This window comes from Echiichthys vipera (genome assembly GCF_963691815.1).
Source record: "Echiichthys vipera genome assembly, chromosome: 2".
NCBI lineage: Eukaryota > Metazoa > Chordata > Actinopteri > Perciformes > Trachinidae > Echiichthys > Echiichthys vipera.
The window spans coordinates 5,916,958-5,942,291 of record NC_139827.1 but is presented as its reverse complement, the minus strand read 5'-3'; the positions used below and the strand labels follow the sequence as shown (position 1 = coordinate 5,942,291).

Below are 25,334 nucleotides of genomic sequence, written 5' to 3'. Positions count from 1 at the left end.
GCCCCCCTCCTGAGAAAACCCCTTTCGGCCGCTTGTACCCGTGACCTCATTCTTTTGGTCATGACCCAGCCCTCATGACCATAGGTGAGGGTAGGAACCAAGATTGACCAGTAGATTGAGAGCTTTGCCTTCCGGCTCAGCTCTCTTTTATTAATTGATTATCCATTGTTCTGTACCTGTTAGAGAGTATGTAAAGTAAAAAGCACAGCAGTGATCGAGCACTTGAACAGCTCTGTTGTTATAGCTCCCTCCTGTAGCTGAAACTGGAACTGCAGCAGCATCTGGACCAGAAATACACGTGTGTGTGTGTGTGTGTGTTTGTGTGTGTGTGTGTGTGTGTGTGTTTGTGTGTGTGTGTGTGTGTGTGTGTGTGTGTGTGTGTGTGTGTGTGTGTGTGTGTGTGTGTGTGTGTGTGTGTGTGTGTGTGTGTGTGTGTGTGTGTGTGTGTGTGTGTGTGTGTGTGTGTGTGTGTGTGAGTAACTCTCAGTGCAGAAGACACACAAAGAAACGAACACAAGATTCATAAATATCTTTTTTAAATATTATTTTAATACTTTTCTTAAAAAAAGATGTTGTACTCCATAATCTGAACATGATGAATCTATTGACCTCAACGCCTCGCTCACCGACATACCGACAGGTTGTTCTGGGTAAAATGAAATCAAAGAGAAAAATAGCAAAGGGAAAAGAAAACAAAATAAACTCAAAACAATCAAATATGAAAAGGAAATGAATGAAAACATAATCGAAAACACTCACAGATCTCTGGGCCAACCTCTACGGAAACCAGGGAAACAAAAAAAAACCTCCCGCTTCCAGAAAAACACAATGGCACACGACATCCCCCCAAAAAGTTACCGCGGACGACGAAAACATTTTAAAAATACAAACTAAAAAAGACAGGAATACAAACGAGAACCTATTATACAGACCGTAGACGCTGTGAGGGAGATAGTGGTGGGTGAGACGGCTGAGAGAGACTCGACACTTGTACATGATGCGAGGAAATAAAAATAAAAAATAACAAGTCATGAAAGGTTAAGTGCAGCTACAGGATGACGGGGCCTCGTTGAGTAGTGACGTACGACGGTTTCCGAAACCGCGCCCTCGAACGATGACGGGGCGATCCGCGGCGTGATTTCAGATTTTAAAAAGGGGGATAAAGGAAAATTAAATAGCGATAAAAACATAGCCTTTAATATAAAGTGAAAACGAGACGCATTTAACGTGTAGAAAAAAAACAAAACTTGTGAACTTTCAGCACTCAATAGATTGGTTTTGGCATAGAGTCGAGAGAGAAAACGGAAAACAGGAAGAAAAAGGTATGAGAGAGAATAAGACAGATGCAAACGATCTCCATAGAATCATAAAAAAGTTGTTTTTTTTCTTCTTCTTTACAGTAAATTCTACAAAATCAAAACCAGAGCTCGAGAGACGAACGCAGGGACGAGCGTTTGCTCCCCGGAAAATCCAAATTCCTCTCGTGTTTTTTTTCTTTTCTCCGATGACTTTTTTCGTCGTATATAATATATATTCACGTATCTATTTATATATATAATATGTATAATTTGTAAGGGTGCGATCGGTTAGTTTACAGGCCAGAGCGCTAAGGCGAAGGACACACTTTTAAAACGCCATCGTTCCTTCCTCGTCGTCGCCCCCCCCCCGGCCTGGGTGTTGAACCGAGCGAGCGTCCACCTCCCCGGCGAGTGAGCGCGGAAGGACGATTACAGGTAACTGAAGGGAGTGAAGAGACCTTAGAGAAAAGTGTGTGGATGTGGCCGGGGGTTTTGCGTTCCCACTGTGTCCTGAGAAAACAACCGACTCTTAGACGACCGACCGCTGAACCTGACAAACTAGACCGCGCCGGCCCCCGGACCCTCGCGGTTAAAATCCGACTTAAAAGGAAAACTAAAGAGACGAGATCAGGAGAGGGGGAACAACAAAGACAAAGTGATCCGTCCGTTTGTACTTTGTTCACCCGGTCCTCTTAAAAACCCTCTCGTCTTCTCTCAGACATTAGACATTTTCTAAGTTTCCACATCATTTCTTAAATTAAATCCTCTTCAGCGCCATTATTTTTTTGTTTTTTAAAAATCGTTAAAAGCTCCGTCCCCTCCTTGTTTCATTCTGCCTTTCTCTGCTTTCCTCGAGGAGAGCCATCTTTCTCATTATTTCGCCGTTCTGGGTTTTTTTTCACCCGTTGCCCACGGGAGGGGACCCGGAGCCGACAACCGTAAACACCAAGCCAGACACCAAAACGTATCTGAGGTTGGAGGAAAAGAGGGTTGCTTATTTCATTATCGCTTCCCCCCCTCTTGTTCACATGACACAAGCCAGCTGTTTCAACTACTGAGAGAAAGGGACAGTTACTATCAAGGCTGTGTGTGTGTCTGTGCGAGTGTGTGTGCGCGAGTGTGTGTGTGTGTGTGTGTGTGTGAGCAGCGACCACGTGTATCAGAGCATTGGGTGTATACCTGTATATGCATGTTTGTAAATGTACTTGTGTGTGTCAATAGGTCCTTGTCTCACTCCCATCCTCTGCTTTTTCCCCCTCTCAGAACAGATTCTCTTCAAAAATGGCCATCAGGTCGCTCTGGAAGTTGATGTCGATGGTGTCGGCCATCTGCAGAACAGAGAGGAGAAGAAGAAGAAGCATTAAATATGCCCTAATAGATAGATAGATAGATAGATAACTTTATTTATCCCCGAGGGGAAATGAGGTCATCGTAGCAGCGGTACAGAGCAATCAGAAGTACTAAAAATTAGATAAAATAAAAGTACAGTATCGCAGACACTGCGTATTACAATGTGCTATGTGGATTTGAATGTGCAAGAGAGAGAAAGGTGCATTTCAGTGATAGGTCACTTTGAGCAGTGTGAGTTTATTCCCTGAGTGTTGCTCAGCGTTGTTGTGCAGCGTTGTTGTGCAGCGTTGTAAAGTCTGACGGCAGCAGGTAGGAATGATTCTTTAAGGCAGCGAGGTTGGATGAGTCTGCTGCTGAAGCTTGTCCAGGGTTTCATGGAGGGGATGGGAGACATTGTCCATGATCACCAGCAGTTTTGCCAGCACCCTGTGCTCCACCACCTCCTCCAGGGTGACGAGCTTAGAGCCAACAACAGACCCGGCCCTTCTTTATGAGTTTGTTCAGTGTGTTTGCGTCTTTTGCTTTGATGCCCGCACCCCAGGACACCACAGCGAAGAAGATGGTGCTCGCGACAACAGACTGATAAAACAAAAAATATGCTACTTTTCAGGGTTATATTTGTATTTATCGGAGCGGCTACGACAGATTTCCATGCTTTGATCTTTCTATCTTTCTCATATTGCCCATTGCTGCAGCACCTCTGTGTGTGTCAGGCTCTGTCTGAGCTCCTGACGGTCGGCAGGGCTCACGTCTAAATGCTTCATTATTTGACGCTTTGTGTATTTTTACATGATTATAAAACATCATAACACTTATAGGTCAGAAATGAAGGAAAAGCATAACAGGTCATCCTTAAAAAGCAAGAATCAGCTTCCCCCCCAGCAGGTTTGTACGTACCGCTTCTCTCCTGCGCCTCTCTTGCTCGCGGCGGCGTGCCATCTCCCTCTGGTCGAGTGTGTTCTGTGCAGGGGCGGGGGGCGGGGCCTGCGGCTGTGCGGGCGGAGCCTGTGGGGAGTGAGTGGGCGGGGTGGAAGCTGGAGGTGTGGGAGCGAGCGGTGGCGGTTGCTCCTGGCGACGGCGGGAATCTTCTTGTGCTCGACGGACCTGCTCCCCGGTGTCGTCGTCGTCACGGTTACTATATAAAAAAAAATGAAAGTGAGATGACCGGTGGCAGCTGTTTTCTGCACTCTAGATATATCCTGTGATATGTGTCACTTACTTATCATCTTACTTTGATGATAATAAAACAACTAAACACGACCAGTGATGGATTTATCAGACACGTATATATCACCTGATATTCATTTCCCAACAAAAACATAATATTTTATATTAATCATCAAGCTACTCGACTGGTTTGATTCTTAAACCTTTGATCCCTCCTCATCAAGTCCCTCCATGTCTCCCTCATGTAGTAACTCTGCTGCTCACTGACTTCTGCTTTCCCGACCGCACGCTTCTTCCTTCCACCTACCGTAGCTTCTCCTGCTCTCTCCTGGCCTGTTCGGCCTGTGCCTTCAGCTGTCTCTCTCTCTCCTCCTTCTCCCTGGCGGCCCGTCTAAACTGTTCAAAGCTGTCGCTGGAGGAGCGCACGGAGGAAGCCGGCGTGGACTGGGACCTCTGAGCCAGGCTGGCCCAGGATCCCATGTTCTTCAACTTCACCTCCTGGGAGAAGACAAGGAGAAGGGGTCAGAGAACGACAGGAGAAACAGACCAACCAGAGGGAGCCGTTACTTTGAGAGGTTATTCTCTCATCTCACACTCGTACACACCGTCGTCTTCTTGGGAGCAGTAGGAGTTTTGGGCTCTTGCTTGACTTTGTTGTCTTGCTGAGAGCAGGGAGGTGCTGGGGAGTCTGGGAGACGGGACCCGGGGCGAGAACCATCCAATGGCTTCAGGTCTAATCCTGAGGGAGAATAAATTGGGATTAACTTCACATAAGTACCTCAAATCATCGGACAGGAGGTCAGAAGCAGTAGTGCCTCCATAAAGTGGCTGCAGATCTGTTTGGTAAGAATTTAACATCTTTCTGAATATTATAATACATATTCTGACACCTCGCTGAGCTTTGGCCACCAAAATTCGGACACTTTATTAACACTAGCGATGACGCATTATGAAGAGCACCAAAAACTCTTGTACTCACTATGTTTGCTATCGTGTTTGTGTGTGTCTTGACGCATGGCGGGGCTGAAGGGCGAGGGGGGCAGAGCTGGTGACTGGGAACGCTTCTCTTCCTTGACCGCCACCAGGTTGGACCTCTGCTCCTACAGGCAGACACATTTACGTAAAAAGAGTCTTTTATCAACAGTCAAAACAACATACGTGTCAAATGATGTCATCAGCATTAACATTGATGACGTTTCCTTGTGTGTCTCTAACTGAGGCACATGTTTTGCTAGCATATACAAGCACACTAACATGATAAACAGTAATAAAAGATGGCTCACTCACATGTTTCTTGGTCTGTGCGGGCGACTGCTGTCCCATTGTGTGGAACTGAGGCATCTGAGGAGAATGCATCATCAGGGGAGAAGGGCTCTCACGCAGGCAACCTGGAAGAACAGGACAAGAAATTATGACTGGACGATATGGACAAAATCTTCTATCCCGATATAGGTCAATTCATATCTCAATAATGATATTTATTAATATCCCAATAAAGCCTGTTTTTATACTCCTGTGTGACTCTAATACATAACAAAAATATTGAGAAATGTATTATTTAATTAAGAACTTCAGTGCAAAATCTAAACTAATTTCACACCAGATGTTCTGAGAAGTTTTAGTAAGTATGCTCTTAATATTATTACTTCAGACAAAGACATTGTGTATCACGATATTTGATTTAATCACGATATGAATCCATTAAAAGACAATCAGCGATCAATCATATCGGATTATTGCCCAATCTATAAGAAATATTGCAAACACACAAATCAGTTTGATGGAAAATTTAACCAAGTGTGCAGTGATCTACGAAATGTGTATGTCTAATGGCGACTGTGGCTCAGTGTTAGAGTGGGTCGTCCTACATTCGAGAGATGGCGGTTTGATTCCCACCTCCCCCGGTCCACATGTTGAAGTGTCCTTGAGCAAGACACTGAACCCCGAACTGCTCCCTGTGCTGCGCATGTGTGTGTAAATGTGGTGTGAATGATTAGATTAGATGGTCTGTAGATGTCCACTGCCATCAGTGTGAATGTCAGTGTGAATGTGACAAACACTGTGAAAGCGCCTTGAGTAGTCAGAAGACTAGAAAGGGGCTGTATAAGTACAAGTCCATGTAGTGGTTCGCAACCCTAAGGGTCAACTTTTTTTTTTTTTTTTTTTTTTTAAATAAATCTCAATTAGAAGAATGAAATGATCCCCAAACAGCAATGGTGCTTTTATTCTGAAACACCATTGAACAGGGCAAAGTATCTTGTAGTACTCCAATAATAACAAAGATTAACAAAAGTCCCAAAAGGGTCTTCAGCAGCATCCACTAGTCACCTGTCCCTCGTCTTACAGGAAGCTATGTTGCTCCACAACATGGTCACAATACAGTATATTAAACTTAGGGGTGTCATGTTTGTCTTCCATGAAAGTTAAACTGTGTTATGAGTACTGGTCCATCTACCTTTGCCTCACATTTATGTAATAGACATACACGTTTTTTCTTCTTTTGATCATAGTGGGGTTGGTGTGGGGGGGTCTGGGCCCTAAGTTTTGGAACCACTGCCTTAAGTACAGTACGTCGATCTTACCTGTTGAGAAAGGCTCTGCTTTGCTGCGTGGTGATAGCTGTTGTTGATGTTGTTGCATCTGTTGCTGTACCTTCTGCTGCAGGGCCACACCCTTCTGCTGCTGAGACGAAGTATGTGAATGTGGGAAGGGCTGGCGCATGTGTGCGTGGCCTGAGCTGTGTCTCTGTGTCAGGGTGGGGGTCGATGAAATCAGCTGAGGGGCGCCCTGCGCAGGCGGATGTGTGTGCGTGTGCAGCTGCTGAGTCTGCGCGGCGGGTCGAGGCTGGAGCGACTGCAAGAAGTTGTGGACTTGACTGAGGGGCGGGGTTTGAGAACTGGTGAGTGCAGGCTCTTCGTCGTCCTCCAGCAGGGCTTGGGGTGGTTGTGCCGAGAGGGTACCCAAGATGCCGTGCGATGGGGGCGAAGGGACGCGGGGGCGAGGGACAGGCTGGGGGAGAGTGAGTGGAAGCGAGGGCTGAAGTTGGGGTGAGGAGGATGGAGGCGGGGCGGGGAGCGAGGACGGGGGAGGCTGTGCGGGTTTTGGAGGAAGTGGTGCTGCGCGGTTGCTAGGCCTTGATGGTTGCTGGGGAAGAGCATTGTGGATTGCTGCAAACATACAATACAAGAGGGATGGGAAGAACAAAATTAGTTTTTTTTCTTTTTAGACACATGAGAATTTCCACTTTGTGGTTGTATGCCTCTGCCAACCAGTCAACCTGCAGTATACATCCAAACTTTCCAGACTTTTAAAATATATCTAGTGAAGACTTTAAAGGAATTATATAAAAAGTACATATTTGAATGCACATGTACAGGCACGAGCATGTGTACTAGCATGAGCACGAGCACATGTACGAGCGTGAGCACGAGCATTGACGGCGGTCTTGATGTCTATTTAATATGTGTATATATGTATACGGACATTTAAAGAGATGCCATTGAATGGTTCGCTGTGGTCTGATGTGGAGGTGGAGTATTTACAGCAGATTTTGTCAGATGAAAATATTAAAAAAAACGAAACGACGATACTAAATCTCTGAGGGGTGATGACGTGTAAGCGATTAGCATTTGAGCCGTAGCCCAGATCATTTCAAGTAATGGAAGAGATAGAGGGTTAAAATCACCCTAAAGCACGGAGCACGGTAAGAATGGACAGTGTGACTGCGTCCCAAGAGTAAATGAGGAAGGAGCTAACATGGTTGCTGCAGTCAACATTTTAGTGCTTAAGGGCGCACTCACACTGTCCATCCGTACCACTGTCCATGGCCAGCAAGCGTGCCACACCTAGGCACGGTGCGGTTGCTCTCACACTGGTCAAACGAACTAGACTTTAGCCGTGAAACGTGCTTGGAAACACTACGGATGGACAGTCCGTGTGCGCCCTAAATGATAGTGAGCTTTTAAAAAGGTATCGCCTTAATGGAAATGGCATTATGAACATGGTAGAGTCGGTCAGGGATGCCGTCACATCACCGACCAATAAAAACCACCCAATGTCATCACAGATAAAAGTTGGTACGACTCTATTTGGCCAAAGGGAAAATGCAGCCGTGCAAAGCAGACAATCCTGCCATCCCTCAGCTGTCCATCAGGAGGATTTTGCTCCAGATGATAAACGGCCTATCCAGACCACACAGAGTGCAGCTGTCTATTCTCCTCCCCATTGAAAGGTTTCTATCATAAATTCCGTCTTATCAACTCATTTCCTCTCAGCCAATCTCTGTGGGCATAGAAGGTATGAACATGATGTCATCCATAGCAACGAGCTATTTCGCCATGGGAAAATGCAGCTGTCCAAAGCAGACAAGCTTGCCACCCCTCAGCTGTCGATCAGGAGGATTTTGCTCCTATCCAGACCCCACATAGTGCAGCAGTTCATTCGCTTCCCCTTTGAAGTGTTTTTATCATAAATTCCCTCTTATCAACTCATTTCCTAGAAGGTGAGAACATGATGTCATCCATAGCAACGAGGTCTTAGCTTAGGAGTCCCTCCCACTCCTTAGTAAAGTTTGGTCTCAGAGGTTTTGGGAATAGGTTTGAAGAAATGACTCTTAACTAAGAGCTTCTAGTGCTCCTTAGGAGTGCTCTTAGCGCTAATATAAAATGTTTTGTGAATACGGCCCCTGTTCCTGAGTAACAGCATCCTGATCTCACAGTGAAGTTGAACTTTGACGTTTTGGATATAGAATGTCATGACTTATCCTATTATATGTTAGTCTGAAGTTATTCAACAATTCTCACACTATCTTACACTCTTCTCCAACATTTTACAGACTAAACACCTAATTCACCAGTAAAAGAGTCAACTGATAACTTGATAATGAACACTTACACAGATGTAAGTTGTGCAAACTGTTGGTGTAGGGTACATACCTGGAGAAGGTATGATGGGATGTTGGTTGAGGAAAGGGTGCGTCTCAGTGGGCGTCTGGCCAGTGGGTATGTTTGCATTAAGGAAGCCAGACACAATGGGGGCACCGGCAGTAGTGACGGTCGGATTGGGCTCGGTGTTTGACTGCGTCAGGTGAGGGTTCATGAATTGAGCCAGAGGATCAAATCCAGAGGTGATCAACTGTGAGGGGTCCAGAGACTGGACGGGGGGAGGGGGGACAAACTGTGGTTTGGACTGGACCACTGCAGGCTGAGGCTGAGTCTGGGGCTGAGTTTGGGGCTGAATCTGAGGCTGAGGAGGAGGTGGAGGCTGAGGAGCGACTGGACCCACTGCGGTACTGAGGGACAGGGGGTGCAGCCTCTTGGTGTCTTTGTTAGTCAAGATCCTCTTCTGCAGCTTGGGAACCAGCCCTGGTGAACAAAAGGTATATAAAATACACAGAGAAAATACGAGGAACGCTGATGCTCAAGAATAGCTGACATTTCTCAAAACAACATATCCAGTATAGTTTGATGTACAAATAGTTCATATAGTACATCAAAGATAAAGATTACAGCAATCACCTAATTGTGAAAAAGGATTAAATGAGTGAAAACTTCTTCCTAATTCTTTTCAGGCAGAGTTAACTGTAAATATGTTATGTGTTATGTTACAGGTTTTTTTTTATTATTTGTTATTCATTCATTTATTCATCTTCAACCGCTTATCCCGGGGTCGAGGTCGCAGGGGGTGCTGGAGCCGATCCCAGCTGACATCGGGCGTGAGGCGGGGTACAATTTAATTTTGTATACTCTTGTATTTTGTATTTTTTTTTGGACATGTCTGAAAAATTAAATTCAACGTTGTGTGTCCGTTACCATTGTCAGAGTCTTCACTGTCAGAGGAGTCGCTGCTGCCTGAAGATGAGGATCCTGTCTTCATCTTAGTCACATTTGTCATTTCCAGAGGCTTCTCTACTGTAACAAAGCACATTTAAAACATTCAGACACTGGCGCACAGCTTCTGCCTGTTGTTGTGTGAAGAAAAAAAAACTACAACACTGGAAAAATTGTTGAAAGTCTTATTGGGGAAGTTAATTAACAGTACCGTATTTTCCGCACTATAAGGCGCACCACATTATCAGGCGCACCTTCAATGAATGTCTTATCTGGAAACTTTTCTCATATATAAGGCGCACCACATTATAAGGAGCATAGAACAGACGCTACAGTCGAGGCTGGGGTTACGTTCTGCATCCATTAGATGGAGCTGCTCTAAAGGGAATGTCAACAAAACAGTCAGGGGAGGTCGTCCTGTTGCTTCCTCCACTTCCGCACCATTGATTGGTCGTAAGCGTGTCTCTTAACAGGAGCCATTTTGGGCTCTTTACACAAACACACACATGGAAATGAAACGGCACGCTTCGCGCAGTCGTATACTTCAACATGCACCGCGCGTTATTTCTTCTACGGGGGAAAACAGAGTCGACTGCTGCTCACCGTAGTTGCGAGACCTGTTGTGGCTCAATATTGGTCCTTATATAAGGCGCACTGGATTATAAGGCGCACTGCCGGCTTTTGAGACATTTGAAGGTTTTTAGGTGCAACTTATAGTGCGGAAAATACGGTAAATGCATCTGATTATAAAAAAGGGTTGTGATACATGGATGAAATAAAAAATAATGGCGTCAAAGAAAAAGTTAAACATTTTGAGAAATAGTTTTTTAGTTTAACTAAAGTTAACAGATTTTTTTTCTTAATTACAATTTGCTTAGAGTAACTTATTTAAACAACAGATATGATGTGATGTGATTCCAGTGAAAGTCAATTGCTAATATAATAAATAATAGTAATTATATTTAATATTTAATGATAGTGTGTGCAAAAATCTGTGACGGTTGTTTTTTGTATTGTTGACATTTTAACTGACAATCAGTCGATGTGTCTAGAAGCTGTGAAACAGGAGGAACTAGTCTTTTACCCTAGCTGCTCTACGTTTCCTCAGCATTTAATTAAGAGTGGAAGAACAAGACCTTCATGTGAGAGTGCTATGACTCAGGTGCTATGACTCAGGGGAGAGTCTCATGACTCAGCCTACCTGACAGCTTTTTCTTCTTCTTGAGGCAGCTGGAAACGTACTTCTCCAACTCTCTCAGCGTGGAGGGCTTCAGTGTCTCAAAGTCAATCTCAATCTCGTCCGGGTTGGAGTTCTTCAGCGAAGGCTCCCGCGTTTGGATTATGTGCACGACGCGGCCCAGTTTGTCACCGGGCAGCTTGTTGATGTCCAGGCTCAGCTGGCGTTTCTCCTCGTACGACATCGGCTTGAACTTGTCGGTGGAGACGCCCCCGAATACATCTGGGGAGGAGAGCACATTAGCAGGTTGATACCGGCCCATTGTTTACGACTCAAACACTCTCCAAGCAAACATTGTGCTCGACATTTTCCTCATGTACATACCCATTTCATCTTCTGCTTCAAGAGCGGCCGAGGGGACGAGAGGGGTCGGCCCAGGCTGAGGGAGCACAACTGGGCGACTGTTTTTAACTCCTTCTTTCTTACTGTGATGGACAAATGACGCAATTAGCTTCAGGTTACGCAGCTACGATAACATGACTTATCTTCTCTCTGTAACACTTACCCGGGCTTTTTCCTTTCCTTCTTTAGAATGATTGGCTCCTTGCTGCTCCTGTTTTTCTTAGAAGTCTGAGGTATCACAGAGGGAGGGGCCTCCACAGGTTCCTCTGCTCCCATCTTCTTCTTGTGCTTTTCTTTCTTTTTCTCCTTCTCCTTCTTCTCCCTCTCTCGCTCCCGCTCCCTCTCCCTCTCCTTCTCCTTCTCCTTCTCCTTCTTCTTGGGCTTGCTGGCTGGGGGCTGGGAGAGTGCTGCCAGCTGTTCGTGGACAGCTTTAAGCTAGAGGACACATACACACACACACACACACAGTGAGGGTCTTAAGAGACGAAAAGACAGCATCCACACATTTGCTCCTCCGTGTCTCAGCATTCACCCACTTCGGTAAAGCTGTTCTGAGTGGCCCACCCACCTGTTGTGTCTCATAAGCCTCCCTCCCCCTTCATTTTCCATCCTCTAACCTGTTCCTTTAACTCGGCCAATCGATGTTCCCTTTCGTGGTCTAAGTCTCCTCCCGAGGACTCCGATTCAGATGAACTGGAGCTGTCGTCTTCCGAGATAACAGGAGGAGGCGGGGCTTGTCGAGTGGAGGGGGCAGGGTGGAGGGCCGACGATGGGGTGGGAACAGGGGCGGGCTCCTCAGGATCATCAGGCATTTTGGCAAAACGCATCTCAAATACGTCCTGTCAGGATGGAGGACAGCAGGAGAAACTGTGAACTCTACTCCAACCACAAACCAACAGCAGATAAATGTGTTTAATAATTCCTAATACACAATGCACAGAGAGGGAGTAACTGAGGCCCTGATCATATAGTGTATATATGATTGTAGATTGCTTGACATGTATGACCTGTTGATTACCTGTAATTTGCGTGCCATGCCGACCACATCATGGTCTGGGGGATTGTACTTGTAGCAGTTGGAGAACATCAACCGGACGTCCGCTGCAAATTCTTGAGCGTCTCTGTACTGCCTGTTGTCCAGCTTTTTCTGAAGGAGACAAACAAATGCACCGACAAGATCAAAAACTATCTAATTTTTTTGAAGCTGTGTTAGTGAAGGAATGGAGAGTATTTTCAACCTGAAGACAGTGATAGACCGATACATCGGCTGGCCGATAGTTGCATTTTTTTGGCGTATATGTATCGGCTGATGCGGGCTGCTCCGTTCACCATTATTACCATTATTGCATTATTTACAGACAGGCGCCCACAGGTATCTCCGTGTTGCTAGAGACACCTTTTTTTAAGTGCAATAAGTGTTCCTTTCTAAAAAATAATTGAGACCCATAACATTTGCTATTGTCATCGAGTAATTTTTAGTAGGTAAATTGGGGGAAGCAAAAGTAGTTTCAGCTCAAGAAAATCGACCGCCTGTATCGGTCATCGGCTAAGGCTGGTGAAAAAAAACAAGTATAGGCATCAGCCCTAAAAAAATCCATATCGGTCGATCCCGACCTGAGTTTTTTCTATGTACCAACCTGTGTCCGTAAAACCAAATACTGAAGGATGACGAGTACCATAAAGTGATGCAGAGTGTAATGTTTAATGGATACTTCAGAGACTTGTCTTGAGCATAAATATAAACATATAAATGTTTAATCAGACACTTGATATTCTCCTTCAACTCTTTCAGACAATGTTACCTGTTTTCATCCCTCACACGATCATTTTATACTTCATTTTAGGTTAAGTTCTTGTATGGAAAGTTATTTTGTTGAAGTGAAGAAAAGCATATAATTGACAGTGTAAGGTATTAAAAAAGTAATGGTGCCACCTGTACATGGTCCATTATATGTTGGACAACAGTCCTAATATAATCACCTTGATGTTACTGAGATCCATGGGGTGCTTGATGATGTCGTGGTAGTCATGGAGGCCGAGAGCTTTTGCATCAACGGGTTTATAGAAGGGCCAGGCGTACGCAACGTGTTTCTTGGACAGCATCTCTCTGACGAGGCGTGCGCAGAAACGCATCTGCTCCTGGCGCTTCAGCGGAGCAGAGGCCGCTGTCGTCTCCAAACCGCCTCCCAGGTGGTGCTGAGAGTCCGGCTGCGACGTGTCTTTTTTGGGCGTCTTAGATGGGCGATTGCTCTCTCGCCGCAGCCGGATCTCGGCAGAGACGGGAGACGATTCACTGAGCTGGTCGTTGGCTGTGGGTGTGGTGGTGTCTGCTTTCCTCTTCTGGCTCTTCCTTTGCTGTGGGAACAACGGAGATCAGAAGTTAGAAAATGACAACAAATCAGCTTGTGATTAATTATTAAAATGAACAATTCTCCTTACCTTAATGAGGGCGGGGGAGCTCTGCAGCAGAGCTTGGTGCGTTGGGGCTGGAGGGGGAACAGAGGTCATGCCCTGGGCCAGGAGGTCAGGTGTTGAGAGGGGAAACGGAGGTCCCAGATGAGGTGCATGGGAGGTTGGTGTAGGAGGCACACGTGGAGGCAGAAGCTGGGGCAGAGGCTGGGCCATAGGCTGAAACAGAGGCTGCGACAGTGGCTGGGCCAGAGGCTGCAAGAGAGGCTGGGCCAAAGGCAGGACGGGAGGGCCTTGAGGGGTCGGTACAGCACGGGTCTGTGGGGTGGTTGAAGGGGACGAGAAGCCCCGTGTGTGTGGGGTGGTGGAGGGGGACGATGATTCTTGGCCTGAATCTGACTTGATCGAACCTGAAAAGAAGAATATAAACACAAGGAGATCATAAAGATGAAATAAAGGATAAAAACACAAACAATTTATATCCAGGACTAATTTAATCCTGTTGGAGAGAACATTATGAAATGTTCAACAATGATACAAGCCTGAAGTAATCAAGATTTGCTTAAACAATATACGTGTCATGCTAGGTGTGGATGATGAAGAGGGTAAACTAGCAAAGACGACATAAGAACTGCACATAAAAGCTTGGCTGTTATGTTTCTACCATTTACTTGTCACAAACACAATCGCAAACCTGTCACATCATAACACCTTTACTATTGTTTTGAGGCAACAAAAAACTGAATTAAACTGACACATCAATTTCCATATTTCATCCGGAACTCATACCTGGCTCCCGCCTGGCCCCTCTACGTCCCTTGGTGACCACAGCGATCTCCGTCTCTTCCTGAGGCATCTCTGTGATCTTGTGGAGGAAGACCTTTTCCAAGGCCTCCGCCATCAGGACAATATCATCCCCGGGCTAAACACACAAACACACGCGCATGTTTAGAAGGCATAGTAAGCTCTTTATGCAGTTGCTTTTCCTCAGTGGGCTGATTTGTCACTTGAACGTCAGGTTCGGGGAAGTCACGTGTAAGTAGAACTTATGTGGCCGGTGGCTGACCTTGTTGTAGATGTAGCAGTTTGTGAACATTGTGTTGAAGTCTTGGATACACTCCTGGGCATTCCAGTAGTAGTGGTTCTCCAAGCGCTTTTTTATCGTGCCCATGTCCATCGGGATCTTGATGATCTTGTAGTAGTCCTTGAGGGAGAAGGAGAGCGAGTAGAGAGTATTAGATCAGTTGCTCGTCTGCATAAAAGTAAGGCTGCATTCAGACACACTCAGGTAGATACGGTAAACTGCTGCAGGGTCGTGCGGCAGTAAGAGTGTCACAAATACATGAGGACTTTATATTTCACTTAGGCTATTGTTTTCTGTCAGACCACTGTTGTGATCTCAGCGACAGAGAGACTGAGCTTGCTGCAGGAAACAATCAGCTGTGACACAAACTCCCTGGCAGTTAAGTGCCTGTGTTTTTCTTCTTCTTTTAAACTCAGGATGTTTATGTTTGTTGTGAGACTTTGACACCGTCTCAAACGGACTGTGACAAGTTTGATCGCATTGGCCACCGCAACGTGACGTCGGGTCAGGTTGCGTTGAGCATGTCTCAACTTTTCACTGCGGCCTGCTGTGTTTTTCCTCTTCAGCACTCTCCTGCGGCTTCCACCGCCTAAACTAGCCTGATTCAAAATGAATGGGAGACTTCGACGGACTACCTGATCTGGTCCGAATACCCAAGACCGAATGTGAGAAAATAAAGACGCAATGTATGTTATTGAAATTTTTAAAGCTCTCATCCTCTTGTCAGTTCAAAATACACGATTCATATCAACCTGCAGCACACATTTGTCTATTTCTTGTCTACTATCTTGTTGGAAATGCCAGAAAAAGACCAAATCAACAATGAAAGTACTGTCCGTGTAGACCTGATGCTCTGTGGAAGTAGACCTTCGAAACACCTCTATGGTCCTCACTGTTACACTGGCTAACATCTTAGTTGATTGTGATGAATGTGTGTTTATTTTAAGTCAAATCCACATACTTCGTGCACCGTGTCTGTAAATGAAAATGGTTCCCTACAAATTGCTCTTTGAGTAACGTTTGCAAAAAAACTAAAGTGCCCGGCTGTTCTATGAATGTTCCTAGCCTTTTTTAAAAAAAAAATATAAAATGAAAGTATCTATTTGTTATTGAGCTCCTTGCTCACTGGGCCCCACTCCACAATCATTGGCCACAGGTGCTGAAGAAGGTCCTGCAGCAAAGATATCAGTATGTTTTTGCACGTCTGGCAATATACTGTGTACCTGAGGGGCCTGTCTTTGTTTGGCTCATAATATCTCCACGTCTCCCTTGTTTTTAGTCTTATCCATTTTTGGCACTTTTTTGCAGATATGCTATTCAATGAAGGAATCAAGCAAAAACAGTGGGAGGGGCTTAAAGAGGTCAGTGCCAATTAAGGAAATAACAGACAGCCCAAAAGGAACGTCAGCCCACCAGTCTAAGTCTGTTCATGGGATTTGTTGACGACAAATATGTGAAATATTCACATATCTTTTAATAGGAGCACACAGCAGAAATCATAATATAGAGCATATAAAGTGAATCTGAAGTACGGCTTTGGATCTATTTGTTGTGTTCAGCATGTTATTTCACTTGATGCTAATTCTAGCCTAATAAATGCCAATTTAACCATTTTTCTGTCTCATTATGCGTCTTATTCAATTGTTGTATATTATTTGCTGCAAAAAACAGCAACATGATATCAGCTGTGCTCTAAACATATCAGCGTCAGCCATTGAATAATCCAAGTCGGCCGACCCTAGTCCCAATGCGCTAACTGAGGAAGCTAGTCTGAAAAAAAATGCAGCTTTTTTTCGTTTAAAATGTTTAATAAATGTGGCAGCAATTTAGACGCTATCAAGAGTGTTTTGCACTCGGATTACAGGCAAGCAAACATGTGACTTACAGGTAAACCGAGTTTGATGGCATCTACGGGAGCATAGAAGGGCCATGCGAAGTTGTGTTTCCACAATGGCTTCAACACCGCTTTAAGCAGGTACTGAAAGAGAGCAAAATCATTCAAATATTAATCAAATGAAGTCAAAACACCAGACAAAGTTTATATGTATAACGCTGCGAACCAGAAACCTCCGTACCTGTAGTTGGTTGGTCTGTCGTTTGGGTCTGGAGGCGCTCCATGTTTCAGGGGGTAGAGGGTTGAAGGAGAGAGGCGGTGGGGCAGAGGGAGGGTTCTGGTTGCTGCCAGCCTCCAGTCCGTCTCCCATCGCAGTGGTGGGTTGCAGTGACTGAGCAGATGGTTTGAGCTGATAGGACCTGGCGAGGGCAGGTGGGGCCGGGGGGACCCCCCTCAGGCCATTACACTCCTTACTCGACTCTCTGGAAGGACAATCGACAAGAGCATCGTCACCACTGGCACTGCTCTGACCACTACTGTGCTTGTTAGTAAAGCAAACTACCGTTCAACTTCCTCAAGATACAATCAACAGTCAGCTTCAGTACCACACTGCAAATGTAGGACAACCCACGATCACGATCATCGACCCAGTATCGAGCCGTTTCCTTCACTCTCTATCCCACTGTCAGTCCAGTGTCTGCACGCTGCTTTAAATCTTCAGCTTCAATGGCATCGGTATGTGAGAGGGAGATAACCTGGCAGTCAGCGAGGTAGACTCTTTTTCCAAGAAAAGCACGCACCGTCTCGTCTTTGGCTGCTCCGACAGCAATCAAATCTCTCTTAATGTAGTCGACGATCGCTCCCTGGCTGTAGTTTGTCTTAAAGAGGGTTTACACGCAGTAAAGTGTTTATAAAGAAATAAATATAGACGCATGGCTTAAGATCAAAGAAATACTGTTCACCTGCTGCCTTTCTGTCTCATAAGGTAGAAGTACAAATGGAAAATGGAAATACATTAAATATTTATATAGTTATACTAGTCCTGCACAGCATTTACTTAAGTTATAAGACATTAGGTACAGTATGGAGCTTTCAAATTGCAAAAACACTACATATCCAGGTTTACAAATGGTACTGCATTTCATTAGTCGACTCACACTGCACAGCTAGTCTGAAGCAGCTAAAATGAATGTGCAACAGTGCAGGTGATGCAATGATACTGTTGCATATAAATCCTCAACACAACCGCAGGGTGGGCAAAATAGGGACACATATGATGTCAGTGTGGCATTTAAAGAAGATATGATTTCTAATTCTTCATAATTCATTTGATTTGATGAAAACACAGATGCTGAATAATATGCAGTTCATTCATCTTCAACCGCTTGTCCCTGTTAAGGTCGCGGTGGGCTGGAGCCGATCCCAGCTGACATTGGGCGTGAGGTGGGGTACACCCTGGACAGCACGCCAGTCTATCACAGGGCACATAGAGACGAACAGAGACAGACAACCATTCACACCTACGGGCAATTTAGAGTCATCAATGAACCGAACACCTGCACGTCTTTGGACTGTGTGAGGAACCCGGAGAACCTGGAGAAAACCCACGCAGACACAGGGAGAACATGCAAACTCCACACAGAAAGGCCCCAGCCGGGATTCAAACCAGGAACCCTCTCGCTGTGAGGCGACAGTGCTATCCACCACACCACCATATGCAGTATAACTCTAAATTCACAGCATCTGCAACATTATGGAATAATGTACAGCAGGGAAAAAAGTAGAGACTGGAGCAAGACGTTAGACAGACAGGTGAGAAAGGACTCAACTACAGCTGCCAGATAAACACTTAAAATAGGACATTTGTTATGAAATGGCTGAAATGCATGTTTGGAATTTCCCTCTCTTTGATCAAAATGAAAACGCCGGTTTAAACACTGGACTGGACAAAATGCAGAGCCTGGGTTGTAGGTATTATTCAGTGAAAGATTGTTACCAATGGTGAACTCGTGAGGAGGCACTTCACTCATCAACTATACATTAACATAATAATTATTGTGCTGAATAAAACGTCTGATTATTTCCAAAAGGACCGGCCAGTCACATGCAAAGTAAGGCTGATCTATAGGTTATATAAATGTTAAGACATTGGAAGATAATTTGGCTTTATGTGGTGTATGCAGATGCAAAGAGATAATGATTACAATAATAAAGACAGCATTTGACTTTAGAAACTGGGGCTTTAAAGTGTGGACAGACCAAAATCTGCCATGTTTGAGCTCAACATTTCTATTACCAAGGCCTCAGAAGACCTGATGGTCAATTCTGACACATTTAAATATGAATACTCACATGTTTGTTGCTATGCAGCTGCGATCTAATCCAATTGTGTGATCATATCTCAGTTGATGAGGCGCCGATTTCTTGAGGTAACACCGGAGGTTTGTCAATCACGCGGGCAAGGAAACCACAACACACAGCTAGAGGGTGGAGTGTCACACCTGAGAGAAAGAGAGATTAGAGAGGCACGCCTGATTAATATTGATTGGGTTCTTTCAAACCAACATGAGAATACACTACCAGGTAAATCTGGGGCCATGCTGAGTCTTAAGTAGCCGCGATCAAAGCCTGTAATACTGGGAAAAAGCGAATGCTATTGCGATACAACAGGAACGGCAGGAACAACAGTTGCATTCCTTGATAACATGACACTACGCTGCTTTAGTGTCACCTGCACCTCTTTTTTTATTATCAGTTCATTTGAGGCTGCACCTTCTTTGTTCATTCCTCCTGAGCAACGTTCAAAGGGATCCACCTAGGGCTGGGCGATACGGCCTAAAAATAAAACCTCTGGTTATTTAACGCCATACCTGAATTACAGTTTTAATTTCGTTTTCCCTTTGGAAACCAACTACATAAGAAAAGGAAAAACTCAGACGTCACCACCTATCTGTATGAGTTGCCGTGGTAACAGGGTACTAAAGTAGCACTATTTACTAGCCAAATGCTAATACGCAAGTGGCTGGTAGATGTACTTCACTATTTATCGATGTAGTCAGTGGCTAGTAAAATTTGAACATTCACTAGCCATTTGGTCAGTGGTCAAAAAAGTTAATGTTTCACTCTGTGTGGTAACGACGTAGGCTTTTCAATACTGAAGCATGACTAGCTAACTAACTAAGGGCGCACTCACACTGTCCTTCCGCACCACGCCCCGGGCTTTAGGGTACTTGTCCCCCCTCCCTCTCCCCCTGCTCACCAGGCCCGTTTGTACTCACACTACCTGGGCCTCGCGCGAATGCTTTTTGCCTGTCCATTCGTCATCACGCCGTAACACGTCACACGCATTGATTGACGTCATCGCGATGCGTCGCTTTGTTCAAATCTTTCCGTAGACCTCAGAGTTTTTGTGCGTCTTGTCGACTGTTTTTGAATATTTTCACCGACCAAATCTGCAGTAAACACTCCACCTCCGCATCACACCAACGCGAACCTTTCGCCGCCATTGTTGTTGTTGTTAAATGTCCCCACATGGTCCGTCCTTCTATTTTCTATGTCCGAACAGGCGCACATAAATGACGTCAGAACCGCCGTAGGCATCCTGCTCGTGCTCGTACATGTGCAAACGCGCTCTATAAAAGCCCACCTCTCTTAGGCGGGCCATGGACGGCCCGCTGGCCGCAGTTATGTGCGGAGCGGATGCACTCACACTGGTCAAACGCACTAGGCTTTAGCTAAAGAAACGGTTTTGGCCCGGTGCATTAAACATACATTTATGTCTCAAATGAATCTGTGCGATAGGAAGATTTAGGTTTTTGGTGTAAGAACTTTAGCAGTCATTAAAGGAGTAAAACGTCAGCTGACTAAAGATTAAAGCTATTGTCTTTGTTTCTGTTTAGACAAAGTCTCTCAGAGAAATTACAAAAAAAGACACACTATTAAAAAGGATCTAGATACTGTAAAGGTTCAAGATCAGGGTTCAGTGTTGGCTATGCATCCATAGGAATGCATAATTCACATCCCTTTCAACTAGCTTGTCTTCCAAGTCACTGACATATAAAGCCACACAAGATTAACTATACATAGTTACATAAAGCTTTAAATATATATAATCATTAATTAATTCATCTTCATCCGCTTGTCCCTGTCGGGGTCGCGGGGGGCTGGAGCCGATCCCAGCTGACATCGGGCGTGAGGCGGGGTCCACCCTGGACAGGACGCCAGTCTATGGCGGGGCACACATATTTATATATCTATTAAAATGCCTGAGATAAAAGCCCCTGGAATACTGAGAATATGTTCTTCTCACAAACCGCTCATTATTCGGTCTAATCCCCTGGGATATACAGAGTCCTGACAAATATATACGTGGTCTACAATGTGCACGTTGTCCCTGTTGTCCTTAATTTGGAGTAACGAGTCCTGCAAGATATAGATTTTTAGCAGAATCAAAAGGCGCATTCACGAGGGTCTCTTGCTTGCGGAGCAGAGAGTAAAGTGAAGGGATACGACAGCTTTATGTGCTATAGTTATATTTATATTTCAGTGACTTGAAGACAGGCTAGTTGAAAGGGATGTGAATTCTGCATTTCTATGGATGCATAGCCTACAATGAACCCTGATCTTGAACCTAGATGCTTTTTAATAGTGTGTCTTTTTTGTTATTTCTCTGATAGTCTTTAGTCAGCTGACGTTTTACTCCTTTGATGACTGCTAAATTTCTTACACCAAAAAACCTAAATCTCCTTACCAGACAGATTCATTTTAGACATAAATGTACGTTAAATGCATATGATTGTGAAACAACTGCCTAACTTCTGCTATAGCTTCATATTGCATGGTGTTAAAGAGATTTTCTACAGCATCATGTTAGGGGTCAGTCTCTTTCCTATAAGAACAGTCCATTTAAGAGTCTTTTAACCGTCTCATTTATTTGTTGGTTTGATGGCTTCTGTTTGGAGGAAAGGAATAGTCTAAACAAAAATTCCTCCATAATAATCAGAGTTCAGCAGACGGACTTTTTGAACCACATGTGGAAAAAGCGTGTGGTTCAAAAAGCTTAAAAATAAATAAAAAGTTGACCAAAACGACCACATCCTCTACCCAGAATTCAGATTAACGCAGCAAAACACTCCGCTACTGAAAGTTTTCCATTCTGTCTGCTGTCAGGCTTTTCAACCTTCACAGTAGTATTATAATATTATATAATAGTATCATTAACACTTAATACGCGTTCATTATGTCTGACTTTGTGGTGCGTATGTATCATTACATCAACCTCACTTATTTATTTTCTCTTTGGTTTAATTTGATTCGATTTACTACTACTTTTCTACTCATTTTTAACTGTACACTTGACGCCCAGTCTGCTGTTTTTCTCTCTGACACACTCCTGTGTCCATATGTACGCTTTGTCTAGGCTGTGGACTGCCGAACTGAATTGCCCTTTGGGATCAATAAAGTTGTTTGAACTTGAACTTTGAACTTAAAGTCCAGCGCCAGATAAAACCAAGAATACCACAATACACCGCAAGAATGTAGAAGTTGCATCTTAAGTGTACTGCGCAACAGACTGTGGGAACACATGTCTTAATACATTTGTCAAAGTCAGCTTTGTCTGCGATATCTGCAAGATATACGGAGGGTCGAACAAACGTTTCTCTGACCCAGCTGGTCCAGAACTCAGCAGCCAGACATGACTCCAATTTTAGCCTCACTTCACTGGCATTTCATCATTTTAGACTTCATTTTTAAGATTTTACTGCTCACTTTTTAAAGCTGCTGACCCCATACGAGCCTGTTCGTAGCCTTAGATCGGGGCTGCCCAACCCTGCTCCTGGAGGGCCACTGTCCTGCATGTTTTAGGTGTCTCCCTGATCTAACACACTTGAGTCTAAAGATTTTCAAACCTGTGACAAGCTTCAGCTGCTTGATAACGAGCAAATCATTAGATTCAAGTGTGTTGGAGCACAGAGAGAGACCTAAAACATGCAGGACAGTGGCTCTCCAGGAGCATGGTTGTGCAGCCCTGCCTTAGATCCTCGGGCAGGGTCTTTCTAACCGCTCCGGAGTCGAGGCTCGAACCCAGAGGTGTCACTTCTCAAAACACACTTTTATAGACTTATGTTTATGCGAGGCCATTGTCTCTTTACGTTATAATAGTAATGCTTTATTTTTAAGATAGGTAAAGTGCACATTAATGAAGATCGATATTTACTTATCTCTGAAAACATGCCGGATTATGCTCATTTGCATCCGTAGTCCCTAATAAAAATATTTTAAAAATATTTAAAAAATTAGAAGAGAAAGCAAATAAATACATAGAATCCAAATAAAGGGGACAGGACAAATGGCACAATCCTTTACATAGGATGACACCAGATCCAAACAGGATATAACAATATAATTAAAAAGTAATGTTCAATTAGTTTAAGTCCAAGTAGTATCATCTGTTAATATCATTTTTTAATAATTATTTGATGACAAAAAAAAGGGGAGGGGGCAAAGTCGACCCTTTTCCTGAGGAGGCTGAGGTTCTTTAACATCTGTCGGACGAGGGTGAGAATGTTTTATGAGTCTGTTGAGGTCAGTGCGATCTTCTTGGCTGTCACATGCTGGGGCAGTGGGCTGAAGGTCGCGGACACCAACAGACCGAACGCACTGATCAGGAGGACCGGTGATGTCCTGGGGGAGGAGCTGGACACCCTGACAACCGTGACTGATAGGAGGATGCTGTCCAGGCTCCGAGCTATCCGCTGCTCATCATTTATCATGTTTGCCCCCATAATTATTATCATTGTCATATTCTGTCACCTTAGCTGTGCTTGTTTCTACTATTCTGCTGAATTAACTGCCATAACATATAAGTCATATTCGCATTACTATAGATGTTATTATAGTTACTGGAAGTGTGTATGTCTCTGTCCATCTGTCTGTCTTCTCTCTCCTTCTCTTCCTCTCTCCGGTGCAGACAGATGTCCGTCCTCCACAGAGCTGGGTCTGTCTGACGTTCCTGTCTGTTATAGTGAAGGTTTTCGTTGCCACCGTACTCTACGGGGGAATTGTTGGGTCTATGTAAATCATAAATAAGTCATAGAGTGTGGTCTTTACCTGCTCTGTAAAGTGTCCTGAGATAACTTTTGTTATGATTTGGCACCGTAAATACAACTGAATTGAATTGACGATGTCTCCCACCCTCTCTACGACACACTGGCCCAGCAGAGGAGCACCTTCAGTGGAAGACTCCTCGCCACCACCGAGCGCCACAGGAAATCTTTCCTACCTGTGGTCATTAAACTATACAACGCATCTCTAGGAGAGTCTGTCACCTCCTATCTGTAATACGGACTCAATCATAAACAATATGTTCTTTGCACATTATCACAGTACTTTTGATCTGCATATATATTACTATTGTACATATATATATTTCTGTTTTTCCAAATATGTTATCTGTTTAATATTGTTGTTTGTATAGGTGGAGTTTGCAAGGAATATAATTTCCCCCTGGGATTAATAAAGCTTTTCTGATTCTGATGTAACTATTCACCAAATATCTTGCCTTGTTGATGAGTATGTATATGTGCATGGATTTCTCTGTGCTTTTGCCTTTACCCTGTCTGTCAAAGCACTTTGTAAACTTTTGTTTTTAATTCATAAATGTGATATAACAAAGGTAACGGGCAAATATTACCCATATGTGCTGTTTATACTGCTTGTAGTTGGGATAAAGCAAACACTGAGTAAACTGAGTATTTTAACAGACCCAGGAACACGACACCAGGGTTAAAGGGTGCTATATAAAGTATTACTATAATCCTCATCATTAGACTGTGGCTGATTCATGAGGCTTTGAACAAATAATCCAACCATAGCCCGAGAATCTCTCCATCTAAGTTCACATAATGTGGCAATGTCGCAGGTGGCTTGAATAAAACAGCGAATAAACGTAACGTTGATACGTAAATTCATTATTTTACAACATTTATCAGCCATTTTGCTACTATTTCGTATCACGTAGCAATCTAAGGAATCACAAATGACCTTATAAAGCTAAGTGTCGTGAACAATTTTACCTAATATCACCAAAAAAAGACATAATTAATTTTAAAAACAGCAACTTAGCTCCACAGCTTCGCCTCGCTAACCGTCCATGTCCGCGGAGAGCAACTGACAGCTCCTTACGTAAACGGCCTTTGAGAATACGCCTCGGACGGGGTTTGGTATTCTCGAATAGTCCTACGTACTTCCCATGAGCTTCCTGCGCCATCGCGCGTAGACTTACGCCGCCGAGAGGACGTAACCCGTGTCCTGAATACGGCCTACGGGGGCTACAAACAAACAGCCTAGCAGCTAGCTTGTTAGCATGATACCGACCTGCAGCTAACGTGCACACTGACAGCAAGGACTGAGCGATGCCACGAAAACGACCTTACCACAACTACCGAGAGGAGAAGGAGACAACACAATATAAGCACAATAACACAAAATCACGCTAACTTAAAAGACAAAAAAACCCCATCTATCTCGTGTGCCCGAACCGGTGCAAGGCCTGCGGAGACAGCTCACGCTCCGCTTGCCGAAGAGCACACTGACAGCGCGCGAAAGACGCCCCCGAAGCCCGTTGTTAACCTTTCCCCGGATCCCCGCGGGTGTATTCTTTCGTTTGATATACCAATGTCACCCCCAGAGGCGCACGAAATGCTATTTTTTACCTTCTTCGGTCGGTTGTCAGCGCTCGCAGACCTTCCTCGCCCCAAATCCAGAACAAACAGTCCCGTTCGAC

The 25,334-nt window shown here is 44.5% G+C and overlaps 1 protein-coding gene across 4 annotated transcripts; it reads right to left on the bottom strand.

The window, feature by feature from the left end:
* Nucleotides 1-577: 577 nt before the first annotated feature.
* LOC310958442 (bromodomain-containing protein 4-like) lies at nt 578-25,334 on the bottom strand. Of its 4 annotated transcripts, none has more exons than XM_083929390.1 (22): nt 25,264-25,334; nt 18,902-19,050; nt 16,791-17,031; nt 16,601-16,693; nt 14,698-14,835; nt 14,421-14,553; nt 13,662-14,041; nt 13,203-13,577; nt 12,241-12,369; nt 11,840-12,061; nt 11,386-11,657; nt 11,205-11,305; nt 10,845-11,102; nt 9,626-9,724; nt 8,750-9,178; nt 6,398-6,982; nt 5,103-5,203; nt 4,795-4,915; nt 4,421-4,554; nt 4,123-4,313; nt 3,546-3,783; nt 578-2,626 (listed from the first exon to the last, which is right to left on the bottom strand). In XM_083929390.1, exons 3-22 carry the CDS (start codon nt 16,917-16,919, stop codon nt 2,558-2,560), a joined length of 4,197 nt encoding a protein of 1,398 aa, XP_083785516.1. In that variant the 5' UTR covers nt 16,920-17,031; nt 18,902-19,050; nt 25,264-25,334; the 3' UTR covers nt 578-2,557. The 4 variants fall into 4 exon arrangements, with proteins under 4 accessions (XP_083785516.1, XP_083785519.1, XP_083785517.1 ...); XM_083929393.1 differs by having other exon boundaries at nt 9,626-9,721; XM_083929391.1 differs by lacking the exon at nt 25,264-25,334 and adding an exon at nt 24,625-24,696.

What these genes read in the sequence shown, in the direction of transcription:
- LOC310958442 (XM_083929390.1), bottom strand. Translation starts at nt 16,919, where the DNA reads ATGGGAGACGGACTGGAGGCTGGCAGCAACCAGAACCCTCCCTCTGCC. An exon ending in TGGCCGAGTTAAAGGAACAG is followed by an intron (nt 11,658 to 11,839) that starts GTTAGAGGATGG and finishes TGTGTCCTCTAG; the next exon opens with CTTAAAGCTGTCCACGAACA. An exon ending in GAAGAAGAAAAAGCTGTCAG is followed by an intron (nt 9,725 to 10,844) that starts GTAGGCTGAGTC and finishes GCTTTGTTACAG; the next exon opens with TAGAGAAGCCTCTGGAAATG.